The 11,941-nt window shown below is 41.1% G+C and overlaps 1 protein-coding gene across 1 annotated transcript; it reads right to left on the reverse strand.

Annotated features, from left to right (window-relative positions):
• Positions 1–1,561: 1,561 nt before the first annotated feature.
• Positions 1,562–11,638, reverse strand: ly6pge (lymphocyte antigen 6 family member pge). The gene is made up of 3 exons (XM_060924968.1): positions 11,608–11,638; positions 2,044–2,160; positions 1,562–1,758 (listed from the first exon to the last, which is right to left on the reverse strand). The coding sequence occupies exons 1-3, from the start codon at positions 11,636–11,638 to the stop codon at positions 1,562–1,564; spliced, it is 345 nt and encodes a 114-aa protein (XP_060780951.1).
• Positions 11,639–11,941: the final 303 nt, after the last annotated feature.

Raw genomic sequence — 11,941 nt, forward strand, 5'->3', positions numbered from 1 at the left:
CCGGAGGAAACCCACGCGGACACGGGAAGAACATGCAAACTCCGTGCAGAAAGGCCCTCGCCGGCCACGGGGCTCGAACCCGGACCTTCTTGCTGTGAGGCGATAGCGCTAACCACTACACCACCGTGGCGCCCACTGTAATTCTTAACATTTAAAAATAAATATTGTTTTATATTGCAGATTAATGTATCAAATTCTATTGCATTTTGTTTTGAAAAGTGAACCATGTTCTGTTTAATAGCACTAGATAGTATATGTAGTCTATTTCTTAAAAAGTTATGTAAGGAGCTTGTGTTAGCGATGCAGGCCTACAGCAGGGAAGCACTTTGAAATATCACTGTTGGATGTTTCCAGTAGGAGTGTTTCATTGGAAAAATGGCATATCAAAAACAAAAATGCCTGTTTTACACACGGCTGTATACTGTCCTAATTTCAAGTTCAACAAAATACACTGAAAAGAGAACTGGCTACTGTACAGCCTGTGACTGTCAATGCTATGCTAATAATACCATTGAAATAGGTGATATTTTTACTGCTGTTATTGGACCATGTGTAAAACTGCCCAGATAAGATCTACCAGAGGAACGTTTAGAGTAATGGCTGTTCCTACAGAGTAGTAGCAGATCCTGTAAAAGGACAGGCTTTCACATGCGAGAATACTGCACAATAACTATAACATTTGTGAATTTATACTGACCCCTAGTGTTAATGCTGTAACAATTACTCAGAAGCAAAATGAGGCAAAAAAGTCTATCCTGTTAATTCCTGGTAATACATGCCTGGTAATAGATGCCCTAATTTTCTAAGAGACCTAATAAGTAGGTCTATATTAAAGAATAATAGAGCTCCTTTAATGTTTGTGCCTTTATTTAAATATCTTCAACAACTCACACATTCTTTGAATCCTCAAGGCAGAATCAGGTCCGGATCAGCTTGATAGGCATATTTGATAGGTTGATAAAATAGGTATACAGTGTGACTTGTAAAGAAAAGTTTAGTGGCAAAACATCCATCCATCCATCCATCCATCCATTATCTGTAGCTGCTTATCCTGTTCTACAGGGTCGCAGGCAAGCTGGAGCCTATCCCAACTGACTATGAGCGAGAGCCGGCGTACACCCTGGACAAGTCGCCAGGTTATCACAGGGGTGGCAAAACATCAGTGTTTTAAATACCCCACTCTCCTGATAAGTGTTGGATATACAGAAGGGATGAGCTGAAAACAGAAAATGGCATGGAACAAAGGAAAATCTGAGGCCAAAGCAGAGGGTCAGACAAGATTTTACTCTTCAAGATTTTAGTGTTTAAGGTTTTTAGCTATTGAGAGTGTGAATTAAACATATAGCACCATAAGTCTGTAAGTGAAAAGAAAATTTTTATTGTTGGGGGGGGAATGGCTGTGCTGTTTCATTAGTTTGTATGGAATCTGCATGAAGAGTCCATTTGTGTGGTATTATTCAGTATAATAGGCATGATCAGAGACATTATTACATATAAAGGCTACTGAGTTCTTAACATGACTTCCCCTGTCTGAAGCACTTTTAAGCTCATGCTGGCAATTTTAGCTTGACAATAGATGCCAAAACAGTGGCAGAAGGACTAAGAGATAGCTCAACCCTCTGCTGAGCCGGGTGCCATGTCCCATCACGTTACAGTCATCTGAGTAGCAGCAGTGAACCTTCACCCCTGCAACTCTGTCACCTTGGCTGTTAGCTTGACTGCAGAAGGATTTGTAGGAACATGACTTCAGCACACCGCCTGTTAGAAAAGATTAGAACAGATACAGTACATTCAGTGCATTCTGTTAACAATATAGGCAATGTAACATGAGCATAATTATTTATGATTTAATGTGGGTTGGTGGATAGAGCAACACTCCCCCCCACACACACACACACACGTGCACAAATAGTGCAGCTTTTCAAAACCTTTTGAATGCTGAATGAGACAATTCAAAGAGTCTGCCTCTCTAAAAGCTTCCCCAATACTACTCACACTCTTAATCAGAAATTTATCACATTTAAAATCAAATGTGATACTTACTGCCATTTCCTTTGATAATAGTGCATGTGTCTGAGTAACTTGGACATGCTTTGGATCCCTGGCGATTGCAGTCCTCATTGGTTGACCCCATGCAGGTGTAGCAGTGCAGTGCCTCACCTAGTCAGACAAACAAGACACTCAGTGTATGCTTTATTTATCTACAACCCCAATTCCAAAAAAGTTAGGACAAAGTACAAATTGCAAATAAAAACGGAATGCAATAATTTACATATCTCAAAAACTGATATTGTGTTCACAATAGAACATAGACAACATATCAAATGTCAAAAGTGAAACATTTTGAAATTTCATGCCAAATATTGGCTCATTTGAAATTTCATGACAGCAACACATCTCAAAAAAGTTGGGACAGGGGCAATAAGAGGCTGGAAAAGTTAAAGGTACAAAAAAGGAACAGCTGGAGGACCAAATTGCAACTCATTAGGTCAATTGGCAATAGGTCATTAACATGACTGGGTATAAAAAGAGCATCTTGGTGTGCCAGCGGCTCTCAGAAGTAAAGATGGGAAGAGGATCACCAATCCCCCTACTTCTGCGCCGACAAATAGTGGCGCAATATCAGAAAGGAGTTCAACAGTGTAAAATTGCAAAGAGTTTGAACATATCATCATCTACAGTGCATAATATCATCAAAAGATTCAGAGAATCTGGAAGGATCTCTGTGCGTAAGGGTCAAGGCCGGAAAACCATACTGGGTGCCCGTGATCTTCGGGCCCTTAGACGCCACTGCATCACATACAGGCATGCTTCTGTATTGGAAATCACAAAATGGGCTCAGGAATATTTCCAGAGAACATTATCTGTGAACACAATTCACCGTGCCATCCGCTGTTGCCAGCTAAAACTCTATAGTTAAAAGAAGAAGCCGTATCTAAACATGATCCAGAAGCGCAGACGTCTTCTCTGGGCCAAGGCTCATTTAAAATGGACTGTGGCAAAGTGGAAAACTGTTCTGTGGTCAGACGAATCAAAATTTGAAGTTCTTTATGGAAATCAGGGACACCGTGTCATTCGGACTAAAGAGGAGAAGGACGACCTAAGTTGTTATCACCGCTCAGTTCAGAAACCTGCATCTCTGATGGTATGGGGTTGCATTAGTGCATGTGGCATGGGCAGCTTACACATCTGGAAAGACACCATCAATGCTGAAAGGTATATCCAGGTTCTAGAGCAACATATGCTCCCATCCAGACGACGTCTCTTTCAGGGAAGACCTTGCATTTTCCAACATGACAAGGCCAAACCACATACTGCATCAATTACAGCATCATGGCTGCGTAGAAGAAGGGTCCGGGTACTGAACTGGCCAGCCTGCAGTCCAGATCTTTCACCCATAGAAAACATTTGGCGCATCATAAAATGGAAGATATGACAAAAAAAGACCTAAGACAGTTGAGCAATTAGAATCCTACATTAGACAAGAATGGGTTAACATTCCTATCCCTAAACTTGAGCAACTTGTCTCCTCAGTCCCCAGACATTTACAGACTGTTGTAAAGAGAAAAGGGGATGTCTCACAGTGGTAAACATGGCCTTGTCCCAACTTTTTTGAGATGTGTTGTTGTCATGAAATTTAAAATCACCTAATTTTTCTCTTTAAATGATACATTTTCTCAGTTTAAACATTTGATATGTCATCTATGTTCTATTCTAAATAAAATATGGAATTTTGAAACTTCCACATCATTGCATTCCGTTTTTATTTACAATTTGTACTTTGTCCCAACTTTTTTGGAATCGGGGTTGTACTATGCATCCCTTATACTTCCCTAAGGACTAAGTCTAGAACTGATCTAAAATTAAATAGGTAGGACAAAATTACATTGAGGCGGCATGGTGGTATAGTGGTTAGCACTGTTGCCTCACAGTAAGGAGGTCCTGGGTTCAAGCCCTGTGGCTGACAAGGGCCTTTCTGTGTGAAGTTTTCATGTTCTCCCCATGTCTGTGTGGGTTTCCTCAGGTGCTTCGGTTTCCCCCACAGTCCAAAGACATGTAGGTTAGGCTAACTGATGACTCTAAATTGGCCATAGGTGTGAGTGTAAATGGTTGTTTGTCTCTATGTGTCAGCCCTGTGATGACCTGGCGACTTGTCCAGGGTGTACCCCGCCTCTCGCCCATAGTCAGCTGAGATAGGCTCCAGCTTGCCTGCGACCCTGTAGGACAAGATAAGCGGCTACAGATAATGGATGGATGGAAAATTACATTGAGAACTATTATTCATCTATCCAGCCATCATTTATACTGCTTATCTGTCATGATCACGGAGGAAGCTGGAGCCAATCCCAGCTGACTTTGGGCAAGAAGCGGGGTTCACCCTGGGCAGGTTGCCAATCTATCACATGGCTAACACAGAGATGAACATCCATTCACACTCACATTCACACCTATGGGCAATTTAGAGTAGCTAGTTGACCTAATCCACATGTCTTTGGACCATGGAGGAGAAACTGGAACACCCAGAGGAAACCCACACAGGCACAGGGAGAACACGCAAACTCCCCACAGAAAGTCCCCAGTCAGCCAAGAGTTTCAAACACGGAACCTTCTTGCTGTGAGGCAACAATACTAAGTAAAGGTACCACCATCTCATCTCATCTCATCTCATTATCTCTAGCTGCTTTATCCTATTCTACAGGGTCACAGGCAAGCTGGAGCCTATCCCAGCTGACTACAGGCGAAAGGCGGGGTACACCCTGGACAAATTGCCAGGTCATCACAGGGCTGACACATAGACACAGACAACCATTCACACTCACACCTACGGTCAATTTAGAGTCACCAGTTAACCTAACCTGCATGTCTTTGGGGGAAACTGGAACACCCGGAGGAAACCCATGTGGACAGAACATGCAAACTCCACACAGAAAGGCCCTCGCCGGCCACGGGGCTCGAACCCAGACCTTCTTGCTGTGAGGCGACAGCGCTAACCACTACACCACCGTGCCACCCCCAGGTACCACCATGCTGTCCCTATTATTGTTGTTGTTGCTGTTGTTTGCATAACCATCATTGCAACTACAGTCGTTTATTAAGACAGATGTGTTTCACACACAAGTAATATTTGAAATCCAAGGCAAAATGTGTACACACACAAACCACCTTAATTGTAATCTAAAGGCCAATTTATGCTGACAACCCAGTCCTCGCAGACGGCGCCGCAGATAGCGTCTGCGTAGCCCCCCCACCTTCGCAGACGCTCTGCGCGCACCTCCCAAAAATTGTGACCACCGCAGAAGCCTCGCAGACAGCGTCGCAGACAAGAGGGCTCTGATTGGTCCACTCTACATCCGCTGTACACACACTTCTGCTTCCCTACTTTCCCGGTTTGTTTTGTTTTCACGACTGCCATTTTTAAAAACACGAGCGAAGATGGAGCAGCACAAAGAGCGGTTGATCGATGAAGTGAGGAAGTGCGTACATCTATACGACTCCAGTTCTAGTCATTATAAGTAACCGGAGGATAAACACTCCACTAACCACACCCACCAACTACTCCTAGCGATTTCACGACTTCGCGCCCCCTTGCGTTGTAGCGGTGAATAACATCGCGCACACCTATTACTCCCCGCTCAACGATAAATTACAACTGTCTGCGAAAAGCTGTCTGCGAAAGCCTTGTCGCAAGAGCATGCAGAGGCCTTAAGACAACATTCACTTGCTTCTCCTGTTCATTTCTTATATATGTAATGCCCAAAGGTTATCCAAACCTTGAACAAATGACAACATTGCAGGAGAAAGGATTACAGCAAACTCTAATCCTACAGGTAGCAAGTTTCCAAAAGAATACAAATCCTTTTCAAATTAAGTGTGATCTTTTGTGCTCCCACCAGCTTTATTACTGCCATATCCTCCAGAAATCGACTGTCATCTAACTGTAGTGGAAAAAAAATTCCCTAAAGATGATTTTAATTTCCTGTACATGGAGTCCACATTGCAGAGTGATAGAGCCTCCAGTGGTGATGGCTTCATCTTGGAAAAAGAGCTACTCCCCCCGGCCCCAATACTGCCAAGGCCGCTTCACCTTTAACACTTAAAGTACTTATTGCACACAAGTCAATCACCATAGCTACAGAAAACACAAAAACTGAAAAACCTTTCCATGACGACATAATGTTATAAATCTACAGTTGAAAGACTCAATGTCCTGGTGGCAGCTGGTTTAACATCTCTGAACTAGATAAATATTGCTCTCCAGTGGAGCAATCAATAAAATGTCCTTTTTGCATTTTCCAGACAGAGCTCTTTTGTGACTCACTGTGGTCTCAATCTTTTTAAAGGAGTGGTTTGTCTACTACCATTAGTCCATTAACATGTTGTCCAAATGAAGAAAACATGAACAAAAGACAATCTTGTCTAATAGAGTAACATTGTATGATAGCCACTTAATTGACTTTGTCAAGGAAGTTGGCTAGACAGGAAACTGACAGAACAAATTAAGAAAAACAACAGATGGAGGTCTGGACTGAAAAGATTATGAGATAAAATTGCCCACATTCATATTCCTTTAAGGATAAACAAATGTGGTGGAGAAATGGAAAATGTACAGAACAGGAAGAAAGATACTTACTGTGACCACAGCAGAGAAGAAGGAAAAGACCAAACAACAAGCAGCATTGTACAGCACTCATGTTAATGTTGGCCGTGGGACTACCAGCTTAATCAGTGAAAAGCAGATTGTTCTCATCTAAACCTCAGCGAGCTAATACCTCACTAGTGCTGAACAGAGCCGCTGTTTAGTCAACTGAGACAATATGAATTTCACCCAAATAATGCAGCATAATTTTACATTTTTCACTTTTCCATAATACTTAGCAATTGAGCAGAGTTTTGTAGTTAAGTACCGTTAGGAAATCAGATTTGTTTGTTTGTTTGTTTGTTTGTTTGTTTGTTTGTTTGTTTGTTTGTTCGCAACTGGGTGTGCAAATAGGCACAGGTAAAAATGATGACTCCTTCCAATATTTTAATATTATTTCTGTTCATGATACAGCATGTTGAACTGAAAAAAAAGACCCAAGACCCAAGGCACTTAAATGCTCAAACCATTACTGCAAGAAAAACTGTTTAGATTAATGAATTAGACTATGTTCAAATTGTGATTATTATAGTATATACTGTATTACTATGAATGAACAGATAATGTTCTCCAGATACAATTACATATAGATACTAGTGTTTTACTGGAAAATATGTCACTCGTATTTTTCATACGTGCTACATCCGGGACATGGAGAACCACAACCTTGGTACTTTTTGTTTGTGAATGTGTCTATATAATAAAAAGAACATCACATGTTGGCTTGAAGATCTAAAGTTTATCTTCTCATGTTGAAATACTCGTATTTTTCATACAAAATACATCACGGATCTGAGTGACATACTTAAATAATATTGGCTGACACTGAGTGGTATATCAGATATATTCCATTCAGCTAGCATGATACTGAACTTGTCTTCAACTCATTCAATATCATGCTAGCTGAATGGAATATATCTGATAGACCACGAAAAAAAGCCAGCCAATATTATTATTATTATTATTATTATTATTATTATTATTATACATACACATTCAATGGAACAATTATAATTTTCTTTTACAAAAAGTTAAGAACAGGGGAGTTACAGTACTTACCAATACGTGTAATATGTATCTTATGGCATTTTCAATTCACTATGACAGTTTACTGCTGGCAAACAAAGAAATGCTTCTGTACATACGCAGCAGAAAACTTTCTCGCTGAATATTTGCATCAGCTCTAATGTGTGACGTCATGTTGTCTTGACAACCATACAATATTGTAAACCATATTCAATGCTTATTCCCCCCTGGGTAGAGTGATGTAATACACGTAGGATAAGTGATATAATAATATTGCATGCTATTGAACCAAATTAATGAAACCCGCTAGAAGGGAATAGAATACATGTTTTTATTCCATCAAAAAAGTGTCCTGTATGTATAAGTTCTGATATTTCACTCCGATGATGTCACTCCCGGTTTTCCAGCTGACTAGAAGCATGTTGTCAAAATGGCAAACCAGTTCAAAATTAAAATTCTTTTGATTAACTTGTGTCATTTTTTGTGGATGTGTCCATATAATATAAAGAACATTACACAGTGGTCTGCGATGACCTGGCGACTTGTCCAGGGTGTACCCCGCCTTTCGCCCGTAGTCAGCTGGGATAGGCTCCAGCTTGCCTGCGACCCTGTAGAACAGGATAAAGCGGCTAGAGATAATGAGATGAGATGAGATTACACAGTGGTGCAAAGACATGAATTTTATCTTCTCGTGTTGAAAAATATATCACTCGTTCGCTTTGCTCACTCGTGAAATATGCATTCACCACTCGAAGATAAACTTCATATCTTCGCGCAACCATGTAATATCCTCTACACACACACACACTAAGAGAGAGAGAGTGCACATTATTGTTTTTACTTTTTTATTCTTTTTTTTTTTATTGTCAGTGGCTTGCTGGCGGCACGGTGGTGTAGTGGTTAGCGCTGTCGCCTCACAGCAAGAAGGTCCTGGGTTCGAGCCCCGGGGCCGGCGAGGGCCTTTCTGTGCGGAGTTTGCATGTTCTCCCCGTGTCCGCGTGGGTTTCCTCCGGGTGCTCCGGTTTCCCCCACAGTCCAAAGACATGCAGGTTAGGTTAACTGGTGACTCTAAATTGACCGTAGGTGTGAATGTGAGTGTGAATGGTTGTCTGTGTCTATGTGTCAGCCCTGTGATGACCTGGCGACTTGTCCAGGGTGTACCCTGCCTTTCGCCCGTGGTCGGCTGGGATGGGCTCCAGCTTGCCTGCGACCCTGTAGAAGGATAAAGCGGCTAGAGATAATGAGATGAGATGAGTGGCTTGCTCCAGCAGCCTGACCTCAACTTTGCATTACTACCTCAAAAAAAAAAATTTTCTACCATATTGATCAACAAATTGGTGCAAAATTCACAAAAAATGTGCTTTTAATTATAAAGTCACTACTCAACACTGTGTGCACAATTATTAGGCAAGTTGTATTCCTGATGATTAATTTTATCGTTGAACAAATACAGTGCTCTCAGTCAATCCAAATTGTTAATAAACCTAAAACCAGAATGATTAACAAAGGAAAGGGGAGTTTAGGCCTTCTCAGGGGAATATATAAGTGTGCAGAATTATTAGGCAACATTTAGTGTGCAGAATTATTATGCAACTAAATGAAAAGCTTAAAGTTTCCCATCTCACTTGTTTATTTTAATTTTCAGTGTAACGAATAAACAACTCAGAATTAACAAATAAACACTTCTAGCATTTCAAAAATATTCAGTGACCAATATAGCCACCCTTCTTTTCAATAACTGCCATGAGCCTTCCATCCAGTCTGTTAGTTTTTTGATTTGTTGACGATCAACTTTTTGTGCAGGAGCAACCACGGCCTCCCAAATGCTATTCAGAGTGGTGTATTGTCTTCCCTCGCTGTAAATCTCATGCTTAAGAAGGGGCCACACGTACTCAATAGGGTTTAAGTCAGGTGAGGAAGGGGGCCATGTCATTACTTTGTCATCTTTAAGGCCTTTGTGGGCTCGCCAAGCAGTGGAGTACTTGGGTGCATGTGATGGTGCATTGTTCTGCATAACAATCATGGCCTTCTTGAATGATGCAGACTTCTTCCCATACCACTGCTTGAAGAATGTAGAAACTGGCAGTAGGTTTGGGAGTTGATGTTAAGTCCATCTTCAACCTGAAATGGTCAAACTAGCTCATCCTTAATAATAGCAGCCCATGCCATTACCCCTCCACCACCTTGCTGGTGTCTGAGTCAAAGTGCCCTGTGTCCATTAGTTATCCAGCTATGGGCCCATCCATCTGGTCTATCCAGAGTCACTCTCATTTCATCCGTCCATAAAACCTTTGGAAAATCTGTCTTCAGATATTTCTTGGCCCAATCTTGACATTTCAACTTGTGAGTCTTGTTTAGTGGTGGTCGTGTTTCAGCCTTCCTTACCTTGGCCATGTCTCTGAGCACCGAACACCTTGTCCTTCTGGACACTCCAGGTCGGTTGCAGTTCTAGAATATTGTGGCACTGGAGGATAATGGGTTCCTGGTAGCTTCATGTTTAATCCTTCTCAAGTCTTTTGCGGTTAATTTGTGTCTTTTCTTCTCCACACATTTTTTGCGACCCTGTTGACTATTTGCAACAAAACGTTTGATTGTTCTGTGCTCACATTTCTATAGCTTAGCTATTTCAAGAGTGCTGCATCCCTCTGATAGGCATTTTACAATTTTTGTCTTTTCAGTGTCTGTTAAATCTCTTTTTTTGGCCCATTTTGCCTGAGATAAAGAAGCTGCCTAATAATTATGCACACCTTAATATAGGGTATTAATGACTTTAGGTCACACCCTCCCTCATTACACAAATAAATACCACCTGAGAATGCTTAAATCCAATTAGCATTCAAGTGTATCTAGCTTGCGGTTGGAAAACATGCATAGAAATAATGGTAGGGTCAGAGTACTCACTTGCCTAATAATTGTGCACACAGTGTATACAGCAAAGACCATAGACTGCATCCCAGCTTTGTAATGTATCGAACAAATGTTTCTGATCTTTCTGGAATTAACAAACTACAACACTAAAGTAAAGAAGATCAAATATTACTAAGTGGCTACTGGTTTGGAAAAGACATCATTTTCTTTTTTTTTTTAATAAAAAATGACTTTGTTTTCTTTTTTACAGATAGTGAGTGTATCTATATATTATGGTTACACTCAAGTCAAGTCAATTTTATTTGTATAGCGCTTTTAAAAATACACATTGTCACAAAGCAGCTTTACAGAAAAACATCAGTTTAAACATATGAATTTATCCTAAATGAGTAAGCCCGAGGTGACAGTGGCAAGGAAAAACTCCCTGAGACAACATGAAGGAGAAACCTTGAGAGGAACCAGACACATTTGGGTGATAACAGATAGCATGATTATAAATAACTCACTTCTATATATACTCCTAATATACAGACTTTTATACATGATCCATGATCAGCTCTGTTCCTTCCTGGAGATCAGGGGTTCTAGCCCCAGTACTGCCAAGCTGGCACTGTTGGGCCCTTGAGCAAGGCCCTTATCCCTCTCTGCTCCTGGGGTGCTGTATCATGGCTGACCCTGTGCTCTGACTCCAACTTCATAACAAGTTGGGAAATGCGAAGAAAAGAATTTCATTGTGCTGTTATGTATATGTGAGAAGTAAAGGTTTCTTCTTCTTCTTCTTCTTCCTTCACTCAGAAAATAAAGTACATTATTGTACCTTTAGGGGTGCAATGTCTTGTCCCTGGGGCAGTACCCTCTAAGGTATTTGTCTGTACCCTTTATATACTGCTTGGACCATATATGTACCTTTACTTGAGGTCTAATCATGAGCCATAGGGATACATTAATGTAGATTATGCCTTGAGCATTGGGCATACCTAACAACCTGTGTCTCCACCCCCCACCCCCATCTCTTCCCTCTGTCTGTCTCTCTTTGTTGAGTGACATGTCGATCCTGAGACACCAGTGATGCTGACCTGTTCTGCTCCTTAGATCTGCCTGATCCATCCTAATGCCCTACTTCTGGCTGTAGTCTCATCACATTGCTCCTGTGGGGGATGGCCCCATATGGACAGTCGAAAGTTACACTTGGAAGATGGTTCTGGACACTTACAGTAATAAATTTATGGCAGAGGACTACAGTTAACTTGTTAATTTTAGGACTGCAGTTGTCATGAACAGTTTTGCACTTAAGTTTCCATCAATGAAGAGTTTATAACTTCAGTGAAACAAACTTCATGTTCAAACTATAATGATTTTCCTGGTTACACAGTTATGTATACAGGGAGTTTCAAAAAATTTGATATAATT

This window comes from Neoarius graeffei, chromosome 7 (genome assembly GCF_027579695.1).
Source record: "Neoarius graeffei isolate fNeoGra1 chromosome 7, fNeoGra1.pri, whole genome shotgun sequence".
Classification (NCBI taxonomy): domain Eukaryota; kingdom Metazoa; phylum Chordata; class Actinopteri; order Siluriformes; family Ariidae; genus Neoarius; species Neoarius graeffei.

Excerpts from the sequence above, each read along its gene's own strand:
- ly6pge (XM_060924968.1), bottom strand. The coding sequence starts at position 11,638 with ATGGATCAGGCAGATCTAAGGAGCAGAACAG. Across the intron at positions 2,161-11,607 it reads AGATCTAAGGAGCAGAACAG|GTGAGGCACTGCACTGCTAC; the intron begins GTCAGCATCACT and ends TTGTCTGACTAG. Across the intron at positions 1,759-2,043 it reads TATTATCAAAGGAAATGGCA|GCGGTGTGCTGAAGTCATGT; the intron begins GTAAGTATCACA and ends CTTTTCTAACAG.